Below are 14,283 nucleotides of genomic sequence, written 5' to 3'. Positions count from 1 at the left end.
ATATGCATGATGAATTAGAGTGGAAAAATGTAGAAGTGATAATCTACCCATAAAACAATAAATACCTAGATTAAAATGGAACAATAACGAGAACAGATAAGTGGAAAAGGGCGGGGTGGGGGAAAGGAATTAATTCTAAGAACACAAAATTTCATTTATAGCAGGGGTTGACACTACAGCCCAATACTGGCTTTTGTGCAAACAAAGTTTTACTGAAACACAGCCATGACCATGACTCCATATACGGTCTGTGGCTGCTTGGCACTACAATGGGAGTGATGAGTAGATACAAGAGATATATGGCCCATAAACATCTAAAATATTTATTAGCTAGCCTATGTTAGTTTCCTAGGGCTGCTGTAATAAAGTACCGTAAACTGAATGGCTTAAAATAACAGAAATTTATTCTTTGTCAGGTCTGGAGGCTATAAATCTGAAATCAAGTGTTAGCAGGGCCATGCTCTCTGAAAGGCTCTAGGAGACAACCTGTTTGATGCCTTTCTCTTGGTTTCTGGGGTCATCAGCAATCCTGTCATTCCTTGACTTGTAACTTCACAACTCCAATCTCTGCCTCCACTGGCACGTGATAATCGTCCTCCCCCATCTGCCTTTCCACATGGTTTTCTCCTCTCTTACAAAGACACCAGTCATGCTGGATTAAGGACCCATGCTAATCCATTATATGTTCCTCTTAAATAACTACATCTGAAATAAACCTATTTCCAGATAAGGTCACAATATGATGTTCTGGGGGTTAGGACTTCAAAATATTTAGGGAGTGGGACACATTTGAACCCTCAGCCTGGTCCTTTACATTAAAGTCTGCCAACTCCTGACTCAGAAGACTAAACAAAGGAGAAACAGGTCCACAAGTGCCATTGAGGGATTTCAAAGAGAACAGCTGGGACTTTGTTTTAGATAAACTAATCTGAAAACAAGAGTCCTCAAAAGACATCAAGCAGAAAGCCATACATGTAGGTCAGAATCTGAATTGACTTAGAGATGGAGGAAATAAGAGTAACCTAAAAACAGATGAGGAGTTTCAAGCTAAATGTTTTACGAAAGTATTCAAAGTGTTAGTCGCTCATTAGTATTCAACTCTTTGCGACCCCATGGACTGTAGCCCTGCAGGCTGGAGCGGGATGCCATTTCCTTCTCCAGGGGATCTTCCTGACCCAGGGATGGAAACCAGGTCTCCCGCCCGGAGGCATATTCTTTACCATTTAAGCTACAGGGATACAGCAGGTCAAAAATTGATCTTTAGAGAATGCTACTGTTACATAACAATGTTATCAGACAACAGTGTGGTGAGAGATGTCACTGTTACACAACATTAGATAATAATGTAGAAAACAATGTAATCTAGTATTATATAAACTAAAGGAAAAGCAGTGTCAACAGTGACAAATACAACAGAAAGGTTGAACAGACCTAAAATAATGACCAGGAAATTTGGTAAGAATGAGACCATAATCAAATAGAGAAAACAATTTCTATGAAGAAAACTAAAAGGGACACCAGACCAGGGGTAAGGTGAGAATCCTTACGAAATAAAGCATTATTTATTTGTACAGTGGTTACAGTAGATTACGATACTGGTGACCCACCAATAAACCACATATCCTGGCATTCATATTTTCATATAACCCTCTCCCACACAGACTCTGAATTCAGCCAATTAACTTGCTTTAAACCAATTTGATATTAACAGGTATTGGCAAGCAGGGGTATGTTAAGCACTTTCACATGGAAACTAGTTTTCTTGGAACACTGCCACCTGGAAGGCCAGTTGTCATGCTATGAGGAAGTCTGAGCTAGACCCCTGAAAGATGACAGGTTAGTAATCGCCAAATGGAGAGACTGAAGGAAAAAAAAATCATTTGAGATATTTCAGCCCAAAAGAGATCACAACTGAATACAACTGCCACCGTGACCCTAGGCCAGAACTATGGGAATAGAAAATGCACCCAGCAAAGCCCGGTCAACCCAGAGAATCAGGAAAAAGAACAAACTGTTGTTTTAGACGACGAAATGTGCTGGTGGTTTATAAAACAGCAATAGGTGACATAGAACAGAATATATGTTTGAGAAACCCAAGTACATGAGGCCAAGGATTCTTATAAAACTGGGAAGACTTATATATGAATAAAAAAAAGAAAAAAACATGCTAAATACAAAGGGTAAAATTAAAACGTAAAGAGAAAAACTAAAGACAAGGAAAATGGAGTTGAGTCATATAAGGAATAATGGGAAAATTCAAGACTATATAAACTTGGTTACACTGTTACAAGAGAATATCAGTGAAAAAGGGTTTCCACCTACTTCATCACTTTCATCTACTTCAATTCCACCATCTTTGTCATCATCCATTTGTTTATGTATTGTTTGAAGAGCTTCCAGACTAAATCTATCTTCTTCTGTGAAGCATGGTGGACTCAGTGACAGGCATGGATCTGAAATAAAACAAAGGGTGATTACTAACCTGCCACCCCAAAACACAGGCTGTAGTCAAGAGAGCTGAATTTCAAACTAAAGCAACAAATTAAATTGCAGACTAAGTCAAACTACAATGTTTTAAGAATTCTATCTAGCAGGGTACTCGTCACATCAAAAGTATAGTACATGAACATACTAAAAATAAATAATCCAACTTAATTGATATCAAACTACAACCAGTACTAAATTCAACTTGTCCACATTCTTCCACATCTTCAATCATCTTCTTCTTCTTCAACTCATTTTATTTGTAAATTAACCCCCCCCCAAAAAAACAGATAAGCTCCCTCCTTAAAAACTATAAAAAAAAATTACAGATCACAAGGGGATTTTTTTTGTATAGTCCAGTTTAAAATGTAAGTCCTGAGGGAAACATCACAAAGAATACAAGAAAAAGAAATGTAGAACCATTGACATGATCCTTAGAAATGTCTTTATCATTTTTCTAACAGATTCAAAGAGTCCTTCACGTGAGTCTCTAAATGTGTAACTTTGTAGATTCAACAAGGAAAACTGTATTTTTAAAAACCTTGTTCTTTATGTTTTTCTTAACATAAGTTTATTGCCTAAATAATTTTGTATGGAAATGAGTGAATCCTCACATGTAGATTGTCAAAAAGTAATAATTTAGAGAGAATATGTAATTTTTCATGACTTAAAATGAGATTAATAAAAATTACCTCTTGTAGACCTCAAACAGTAAACAGCCTGTACATCAAAATGGAAAAGTACTGTCAAAACTTCACTCATACCCAATCTGGCTGACTGGTAGACTGACAAATTCCAAGAACTGATTTATACCAAGTCACTAAAATAGTAAAATAATATCTTTTTAAAATGTCATCAAATTCACATGTATTTCTACAAATAGTGTGGTCTTAAAGTTTAAAGTCAAAGCTATGGTTTTTCCAGTAGTCATGTATGGATCTGAGAGTTGGACCATAAAGAAGGCTGAGCGCCAAAGAACTGATGCTTTTGAATTGTGGTGCTGGAGAAGATTCCTGAGAATCTCTTGGACTGCAAGGAGATCAAACCAGTCAATCCTAAAGGAAATCAACCCTGAATACTCACTGGAAGGACTCTTGCTGAAACTGAAGCTCCAATACTGGACACTTTATGCGAAGGGCTGACTCACTGAAAAAGACCCAGATGATGGGAAAGATTCAAGGCAAAAGGAGAAAGGGGTGGCAGAGGATAAGATGGTTAGATGGCATCACTGACTCAGTGGACATGAATCCGAGCAAACTCTGGGAGAGAGTGAAGGAAAGGCAAGCCTGGTGTGCTGCAGTCCATGAGCCTGCAGAAAGTCAGGCATGACTTGGTGACTGAACAACAACAACAGTTTAAAATGGTCATCAACAATAGTCAAAAACGTAGTTTATCATCTGGTCTTATTACAAATTAACTGACTGTGGACAAATCACTTGTCCTTGTGTCTTAGTTACATCTCCTCTAAAATAAAGCAAGTAGACTAGATATTTACTAAGCTCTATTGCAGTTATAATGGCCTAAGAGTATCTAATTCTGCACTGAGGGGAAAAAAAATAAGAAAAGAAGTCAGTCCTGGAGACCAACTAATAACTTCCTTTAAAAACAAAACAAAACAATTTAAGCCTCTATTACCCACATGTTCTACTTATAGACGATTTTGGCAATTTAACATTTTTAATAGTTTTAAATCAAAACCTAATTTTCATTCCTTTAGTCTTGAAAGGGAAGGAAACAGAAAATCCTATAAAAATAAAAAATGAAATTATAAGTTATGTGACATAAACGTGTAAATATTTAAAACTCTGATTAACATTTGCTAAAAATCTAAGAACTTATAAAAATAATGGTCAATTAAAATCCCCAATTCACAAAACATCCAGAACCCTGAGATGCCCACAACTTATCCTGAATGAATGCAAAATAAAATATAAGCTCTCAGGTATCACAACAACATATGGCATAAAGAAGATTATGTGTACAATGTGTTATTGCCTCTCACAGACATAATTTTATACATATTTTATTTTGCAAATAAGCATATGAAGTGAAAGTTTATTATAACTAGCACATAAGGAAAGGGTCAGCATCACTCACTCTGATTAAATAGGCTTTGTTGTTAAACCCTCTAAGCAATGTCAACAGTGAGGACGGTAGAAATGTTAAAAAGCAGAGAAAAGGAGGAAGTCCTATGATCTGGGAAAAAACTCATATGCAAACAAAATTGTATTTTTTTAACTTAAATTAATAAAACACTCTCTTTCAGAATCTACCTCTGAATGTAACTTCTTCATGAAGTATTTCATAAAAACCAACTACTGGTACTTCTTTCTCTGAACGCCATTCCATCCATTCAACAAATATCCAGAGCATTACCATGTGTCAGGCACTGGAAATAGCAGTGAACAACAGAGAAAAATTTCTCATAAAACTTAGATTCTAGTGGAGGAGATGAGCACAACAAGATAAGCAAAATGAATAGCATGTTAGGAGTGGTAAATATTAAGGAAAAACAGAACAAAGAGCAGATAATGAAATGCCAAGGAATTTGAAATTCTCAACGATATCTTTAGTCTCAAATCATTCTTTAATGTTGTACCAGAACAGCCGAGTGGTTAAGGCGTTGGACTTAAGATCCAATGGATTTATATCCTCATGGGTTTGAATCCCCCTTCTGGTACAACAGGTCCTGCTTTTGGCTTCCCTGATAGCTCAGTTGGTAAAGAATCCCCCTGCAATGCAGGAGACCCCGGTTCAATTCCTGGGTCAGGAAGATATGCTGGAGAAGTAATAGGTTACCCACTCCAGTATTCTTGGGCTTCCCTTGTGGCTCAGCTGATAAAGAATCTGCCTGCAATGCAGGAGACCTGGGTTTGATCCCTGAGTTGGGAAGATCCCCTGGAGAAGGGAAAGGCTACCCACTCCAGTATTCTGGCCTGGAGAATTCCATGAACTGTATAGTCAATGGGGCCGCAAAGAGCCGGACACGACTGAGCGACTTTCACTTTAACCTCTAATTGCTTAATGTGATTTTGTCCATATGACTAAGCTTATGAAAAGGGCAGGGGCCATGTTCTTCCATTTCTCACATGCTCATAATACCCACAACTTAGCTGGACACATTCTGGACATCTGTAAATTCTGCTACTTCATACTGCTACTTCATACATTAACTAAATCACAAAGTTCTAGTCTTCTATACTGGGCAAGCCACTGGCCAGCATTAGGAATTAAAGAGATAATAAGAGTATCCTGTACTTGAAAAAGCTCACACGCTAGGGAGGAAAAAAGGCATGCAGTTGGCACTGAGAACATTAATTGTAGAGTGCTGGGAGAGAATGGAGGGATGGCACCTAATCCAGACTGGGAAAGAAGAGGCAGAACTTTTCTAGAGGTAAACATGGGGAGTTTTAAAGATGAAGTTTTAACATGGGGAGTTTTAAAGATCGATGACCTTGGGAAGGAGAGGAACGCATGCATCATACATTCAGTGGCATGAAAAGAACAAGAAACACTCAGAGAAATGCAACTGGTTGATATGTCTGGTACAAATTACATTCAGAGGAAAAAAAATAAATAAACAAGAGATCAAATAGGAAATTGGTAAGAAGGGATAAAAACTCTAAAAGTAGTTTTTCCATACTAAGGAATTTGGATTTTTTATCCTGAAAACTAAGAGAAGCCCACTAGGGATTTCAAGGAGAAGACCCACAAAATCAGATTCATAAGAGAGATCCCTCTGGTGACAGTGGAAGGCAAACGGACACAAGGCTGGGAGGCACAGCCATCAGGAAGCGCTGCAGGAAGCCTGGCAGCGCTCAACAGCCCACGCCCCCGAGGACTGGGAAGGTGAATGATGAAGACTGCTCGAAGGTTTGGTGTTTTGCCACGATGGAACAGCAGAAGGAAAGGAAAGACAGGAGCTGAGGATATAGCAAGAGTGATCCTTTTCTCCACATGAAATTCTGTTTCCGTTTGGTACAGTGTCTTAAGGCCTTTGAATTCTAACTTAGATGAGTTGTGACTTCTGAACTCCATTACCTGTTCCAGAAAAACATCTATTTCTGCTTAGCTGACTGTGCCAAAGCCTTTGACTATGTGGATCACAATAAACTGTGGAAAATTCTTCAAGAGATGGGAACACCAGACCACCTGACCCGCCTCTGGAGAAACCTGTATGCAGGTCAGGAAGCAACAGTTAGAACTGGACATGGAACAGCACACTAGTTCCAAATAGGAAAAGGAGTACTTCAAGGCTGTATCTTGTCACCCTTCTTATTTAACTTATATGCAGAGTACATCATGAGAAATGCTGGGTTGGATGAAGCACAAGCTGGAATCAAGATTGCCGGGAGAAATAACAATAACCTCAGATATGCAGATGACACCACCCTTATGGCAGAAAGAAGAACTAAAGAGCCTCTTGATCAAAGTGAAAGAGGAGAGTGAAAAGATTGGTTAAAGCTCAACATTCAGAAAACTAAGATCATGGCATCTGGTCCCATCTCTTCATGGCAAATAGATGGGGAAATAGAGGAAACAGTGGCTGACTTTATTTTGGGGGGCTCCAAAGTCACTGCAGATGGTGACTGCAGCCACGAAATTAAAAGATGCTTACTCCTTGGAAGGAAAGTTGTGACCAATCTAGACAGCATATTACTTTGTCAACAAAGGTTCATCTAGTCAAAGCTATGGTTTTTCCAGTAGTTATGTATGGATGTGAGAATTTGACTATAAAGAAAGCTGAGTGCCGAAGAATTGATGCTTTTGAACTGTAGTGTTGGAGAAGACTCTTGAGAGTCCCTTGGACTATATAAGGAGATCCAACCAGTCCACCCTAAAGATCAGTCCTGGGTGTTCACTGGAAGGACTGATGTTGAAGCTGAAACTCCAATACTTTGGCCACATGATGACTGGAAAAGACCCTGATGCTAGGAAATATTGAGGGCAGGAGGAGAAGGGGACGACAGAGGATGAGATGGTTGGATGGCATCACTGACTCAATGGACGTGAGTTTGGGTAAACTATGAAGACTGACAGTTTCAATGAAGGCCAGATTATGGTGGGATCTATAGATTATTATAAAGTGCCAAAAAGGGGAAAAAATACTAATAAATTACTCACTGAAACCCCCTATTTGCAGTTTCCCCAACCTGCAAAGCTCTTTTTTCCAAGTTCACCCATTGTTGGTAACTCTTTTCATCCCAGCACAAATGTTTCTCCTCAGAGGTCATCTTTCCTCATCTAAAATATCCCTCGCCTTTTCTATTTGCTATGTTTTTCTTCACAGCACTTAATCACAGTGCATATATTATGTGTTTATCTTCTTACTGTCCACTCCTCCACTATAGTGCAATCATGAGATGATAGGCACTGCTCTTTCTTGAGTGCCTAGAACAGGGCCTGGCTCATGGTAAGCACTCAAAAAATGTGTACACTGAATTACTTACATAACTGGTTTCCAATACAAATGTTTGGAAGAGAGAAACTTTTCACAAAATTACTTGGCTGATTAAAAAACTAAGATGTTAAACTGACAATAAAAATCCCTTACGCCTTTAAGACACCGACATTAACTCTAAGCAGTTAGTTGAAATGTATTAATATTACTCCTCCTCTCATGAAAACTATTCAGTGGCCTCCAAGAGCCTGAAGTATGAAGTCTTATCTATCCACTGTCAAAGACAGCTGTATAAATACTTAATGAACAAAATATATAACACATTATTAAAACATTATTGGAAGGAGAACTTTAAAATATTTAAGATCCAAGGCTCTAAAACTCTAGCAGTAAGGATAAAATTTCACGAAGGCAAGGCCTAAACTTGTTTTTACTGATTGTTGTTTTAGTCACTCAGCCGTGTCCGACTCTTTGCGACCCCAAGGACTGTAGCCCACCAGGCTCCTCTGTCCATGGGATCTCCCAGGCAAGAATACTGGATAGGGTTGCCATTTCCTTCTCCAGGGGATCTTCCCAACTTAGGTATTGAACCCATGTCCCCTGCACTGGCAGGCAGACTCCTTAGCACTGAGCCCCCAGAGAAGCCCCATTTTACTGATTACTATACATTACTACCATTATATATGTTATGATATATGTATGTTATTATTATACAGTGTGTGCATGTTCAGTTGCTTCATCGTGTCTGACTCTTTGCGATCCTATGGACTGTAGCCCACCAGACTCCTCTGTCCATGGGATTCTCCAGGCAAGAATAATAGAGTAGGCTGCCATGCCTTCCTCCAGGGGATCAGCACTCCTAATAAATAATTATGTCTGACTGATTTTTACATGGAAGCAACTGCATTTTGGGGGGTTATTATAAAAAAGAAATTGGATTTTAATAAGCAGGGCTTTAAAAAAAGAGAAAACAACAAACCCAAAGAGGAAGTAAGATAAGATCTGGGACCCACAAAGAGCAGTCTGCTGGCAGACTGGCTCTCAGCTGAGGGGGCTACTGAGTGCTCCTACCTGTTCACCTCCCCCCAGCTGCTGCCTAGGGCCTTTGCTCGGGTGGCGCCCGAGGTCAGTCCCACACTACAAGGAACTGTCCTCTGCTAGGCCACACTCCTCCCTAGGAGGGGGAAGGAAACCCTAGCAAGCGGAGAAGCAGTAGGATGTGAACCTGGTGGCCTGGGGCTATTAGTCAGTGAATGACAAGGAACCAAGAATTAAAATAAATTTTAAAAAATAGAATATTCAAGAAGCTACTGATAAAGTTTTAAGTGGCTGGGAAAGATTGAAGGTGGGAGGAGAAGGGGACGACAGAGGATGAGGTAGTTGGATGGCATCACCAACTCAATGGACATGAGTTTGAATAAACTCCGGGGATGGACAGGGAGGCCTGGCGTACTGCAGTCCACCGGGTCACAAAGAGTCAGACACGACTGAACGACTGAACTGAACTGCAATTTGATAGTAACTATAAAAGAGATAAGTCACAATTTATATTTTGTGTTGTGCTTTCAAGTTTAAAAAAATGCTTTCCTATATAGTCAGTTTTATTTTAATCTACAGAGGAAACTATAGTCTCAGTTAACATGCTTGCCACCACTGAATGCCTATTCCAACTGCAGGCAGGAAGTAACAGAACATAAAGCACAATCACAGCAGTTGGTCAGATGGAAAAGGTCAGACTGAAGTGACAGCTGAAATGTAGTCAGAGAAAGGAAGCAACTATGACTGACATTTCTGAACTACAAGTCTAGGTAAAACAAAGGTACACTTCTATTTGGCTGAGTGTAACCAAACAACATAGTTACAAAATGCATCAAAAGTGATTTCGTTAAGCCTTCACTAGAGACCAATATTTATGCCATATTCTTTATTTTTTTTGTACCAGTCAATTGATACAGGCAGGGACACAGTTCAGAAATGTAAGAACTTAAGAAATAAATGAACCTGAAAAAGCAAATCCAGTCTTTAAAGCTAGTTTCCCTCCTATAAAACCTTTAAGGTCAGCAATTTCATAACAACTAAGAAGGAGAGCCAGCCGACTTTTAATCACAAACCAATGACTGAAGCCCATTAACAATGTGTAACATCATATACTGCCAAGAACTTGACTTACCACACTGGCGACTATTTATGAGTCTCATGATTAGGATTTTCTTAATTACTACCACGGAGAGAAAAATTTTAAACAAATATTGTTCATACTTAGTACTTTCATTAATGGTTCAAGCCATTTATCAAATCAAATACTTCAATCAGAGTATTTTGAGATATTTTCTCTAAAATCTTCAGAGATTAGCATTCGGTGTCATTTTCCAATAAACCAACAATCTGATTCAAATTCAAAATGAAAGTGAATAATGCCTTCTTTCTTTTTTGATATCCTCTTTAAGGCAGAGTTTATTTTCCCTTATTTTCCCAGTGTCAAGCATATCACCAACCTGCCATATAGGAAGATTAATTTATTTTTTTGAGAAACATCCACTGATATTATCAAATATGGCTTAAGTGTTATACTGAACAGAAAATAAAGGGCCTATTCTTTGAAATTTCTTCTGACTAATGACTGGAGCTCTGAATGACTGACTTTGTTGACAAAGAAGTAGTCTGACTCTTGTAAAGAGAAAAAACTCTCCCCAATCTGTTAGCTAAAAATTTCCCTTAAAAACTGCTAAGTCCAAAAATACCTTCCAAATGTTTTAAACAGACTATTGGATACAAACTCACTTAGGTCCTTTTTCACTTTCCAGGGACATCTTTCAACTTACCATCTCTTATTATTTTACTCCCACTTATTCCCCCGCCTACACAAAACATGTTGTCCTCATTACCTCAAGAAGTTCCCGCTAATCTTCTCCAAGGTAGGAGACAGAAGCTAATCCCCTCTGCCTCAAAACTCTTAATATGCAATTCATTTACCAAACATTCCTCAATCCAAAAATATCTACACTTATATTCATGGTTAACCAATATGTTCTTTTGATTTTAATAATCAATTTTTAAAATATTAATATTAATAAATTAGCAGGACTACTTATGCAGCTGTATTTATCTCTATATTCACTGACAGCTGCCTAATTTTTCCAATTGTATTTTATACTATAACCTCCTAGAAAGCAATACTATATCTGTACATGACATTGTTGTCTCTGTCATATGCAGGAAAATGCTACTGACTAGGTGGAAAAAACAGAAGTAAACAGGTGCATGTATACACTTATTTACTGACTCCTGGTTTCCCAGGATGCTATGAACACTAATGATGATTAGCAATATTATGTGCACAGAGCAATGGAATAGCTTTGCTTATTTTTGTTTGTTTTGGAGGGAAGAAAATGGTAATTCAAAATTACAACCAGAACATGGTGCATGTACTTTATGCTACTAATTCATATTCTTAAAATGGTTAAAATTGTAAATTTGATGTTATATATATTTTACAATTTTTTTAAAAAGCTATGAGCAAAACAAGTAGAAAACAAAGACTATTAAAACCATTCTACCTATATCAACACTTTGGGAAATAAAGAACATTATTGGTACTGCCAGGCATTGATCTAAGAGCATGACACTGTTTCACTTCTGTCTCAGCACAAGCAATCAACAACAATAAGAAAATAAAAACAGTATCCCAATTTTATTGATGAGAGAGGTTGAGCAACTTTCAATTCATTCTCATTCAATTCATTCTCATTCTGCCACTTATTATACAACCTGAGGGAAGTTATTTAACTTCTTTGCCTTAACTATTTCATCTATAAAATGGGAATAACAGTGTATCTGCAAGGTTGTTGTTAGGATTAAATGAGATATCTACATATAAAACATCTAACACAGTGTTGGCACATACTCAGAACTCCACAAACAACACTCAATAGATACCTTTTATTATTATCCAGAAAGGTAAAGTGGCCGTTGAAAGTAGACAGCACAGCAGGAATTCAATGCCAAGCCTCCAGCAATCTAAGTGTACTCTTCCTATTACACTGCTATTACCTTAACAGACAGCAAAACCATTAGTTTTTAATCAGACTTAACTCTGAATATCTTTTGCCTAATCCCAAAACCAAATACACCCTAAAATATAAAAAGAGAAGATAAAGAAGGAATAGAGTATTTGTTGGGTAACTTATATGCCAGCTGCGTTGCTTGGCTAACTCTACTTCTTTCAACAACACTACCAAGTTGGAAACATACTAGAGCTTCTCACGATCAATTAGCCAAGACTCTCATATGTAAAACAATTTGCTCCCAGGTCAAAAGTTTTAATTATTTTGCTGAAATTCAACCTAGATCTGTCCAAATCTAAAGAACTTAATTTTTCTCTATATTCCACAATCTGTCAAAAGAAAAAGACTTCTCATTTTTAAAAATATCCAAAAACAATATTTGTGCAATATTGTCATCACCTGAAACATAACAAGCATTCAGTAAGCATATACTGAATGAGTGAATCGATACAGAAAGTTAATGAATGGTCATGGGTTAAGCTGGCTTATATTTATATTTGCCTAACTCAGCAGTGGCCAAAGGATTGGAAAAGGTCAGTTTTCATTCCAATCCCTAAGAAAGGCATTCCCAAAGAATGTTCAAACTACCGCACAATTGCACTCATCTCACACACTAGTAAAGTAATGCTCAAAACTCTCCAAGCCAGGCTTCAGCAATATGTGAACCGAGAACTTCCAGATGATCAAGCTGGTTTTAGAAAAGGCAGAGGAACCAGAGATCAAATTGCCAACATCTGCTGGATCATCGAAAAAGCAAGCGAGTTCCAGAAAAACATCTATTTCTGCTTTATTGACTATGCCAAAGCCTTTGACTGTGTGGATCACAACGAACTGTGGAAAATTCTGAAAGAGATGGGAATACCAGACCACCTGACCTGCCTCTTGAGAAACCTGTATGCAGGTCAGGAAGCAACAGTTAGAACTGGACATGGAACAGCACACTAGTTCCAAACAGGAAAAGGAGTATGTCAAGGCTGTATATTGTCACCCTGCTTATTTAACTTATATGCAGAGTATGTCATGAGAAACGCTGGGCTGGAAGAAGCACAAACTGGAATCAAGATTGCCAGGAGAAATAACAATAACCTCAGATATGCAGATGACACCACCCTTATGGCAGAAAGTGAAGATGAACTAAAAAGCCTCTTGATGAAAGTGAAAGAGGAGAGTGAAAAAGTTGGCTTAAAGCTCAACATTCAGAAAACTAAGATCATGGCATCTGGTCCCATCACCTCATGGGAAATAGATGGGGAAACAGTGGAAACATTGGCTGACTATTTTTCTGGGCTCCAAAATCACTGCAGATGGTGACTGCAGCCATAAAATTAAAAGATGCTTACTCCTTGGAAGGAAAGTTATGACCAACCTAAATAGCATATTAAAAAGCAGAGACATTACTTTGCCAACAAAGGTCTGTCTGGTCAAGGCTATGGTTTTTCCAGTGGTCATGTATGGATGTGAGAGCTGGACTGTGAAGAAAGCTGAGCACCAAAGAATTGATGCTTTTGAACTGTGGTGTTGGAGAAGACTCTTGAGAGTCCCTTGGACTGCAAGGAGATCCAACCAGTCCATCCTGAAGGAGATCAGTCCTGGGTGTTCATTGGAAGGACTGATGCTGAAGCTGAAACTCCAATACTTTGGCCACCTCATGTGAAGAGTTGACTCACTGGAAAAGACCCTGATGCTGGGAGGGATTGAGGGGCGGGAGGAGAAGGGGACGACAGAGGATGAGATGGCTGGATGGCATCACCGACTCGATGGACACGTGTTTGAGTAAACTCCAGGAGATGGTGATAGACAGGGAGGCCTGGCGTGCTGCGATTCACAGGGTCGCAAAGAGTCGGACACAACTGAACTGGACTGAGCGACTGAACTGAACTTTCAATTACACTAGAAAACCTTCTCTCTTATATGGAACAATCATATCAACAAATATGACCAAACCACCAAATGCGATAACAAACTGAACACTTTAGCTGACAGCAACTTCTCTCTTACAAGTGCTAAGGGTCAAAAACTCCAAAAGTCATTCTTGACGACACTCATACACATCACATCTGACCTCAAGAAACCTGTTGGTTCTCCCTCTAAAACATTATGTAGACTCTGCCCTATTCAGGGTCATCATCTCTTGCATGGATTACTGTCCCTCATCTTTAATGTCTTCTCTCTCCTCCTGTTATAGCTAAATCCATGGCCACCCACTATAACCACCCCTCTGTAAACACCCTCACCTCCTTCTCTATTACCTCACTTGGTTAGCCAGGCCACAACATTGATAAAAATCTAATTCTCCACCTACTGTACCTCTATAACCATGCATATAAACAAGGT

The 14,283-nt window shown here is 38.6% G+C and overlaps 1 protein-coding gene across 2 annotated transcripts in view; it reads right to left on the bottom strand.

Annotated features, from left to right (window-relative positions):
• STIM2 (stromal interaction molecule 2) overlaps window positions 1-14,283 on the bottom strand; it is a 166,606-nt gene that overhangs the window by 102,426 nt on the left and 49,897 nt on the right. For both annotated transcript variants that reach the window (XM_043870921.1, XM_043870922.1), the window contains exon 2: window positions 2,323-2,453. In XM_043870921.1, the coding sequence (XP_043726856.1) occupies window positions 2,323-2,453 (131 nt within the window). The remainder of the gene's footprint in view (window positions 1-2,322; window positions 2,454-14,283) is intronic.

The sequence above is a fragment of the Cervus elaphus genome, chromosome 17, assembly GCF_910594005.1.
Source record: "Cervus elaphus chromosome 17, mCerEla1.1, whole genome shotgun sequence".
In the NCBI taxonomy this organism is placed as follows: domain Eukaryota; kingdom Metazoa; phylum Chordata; class Mammalia; order Artiodactyla; family Cervidae; genus Cervus; species Cervus elaphus.
The sequence above is the reverse complement of the archived record's forward strand: the minus strand, read 5'-3'. Positions and strand labels throughout refer to the sequence as shown.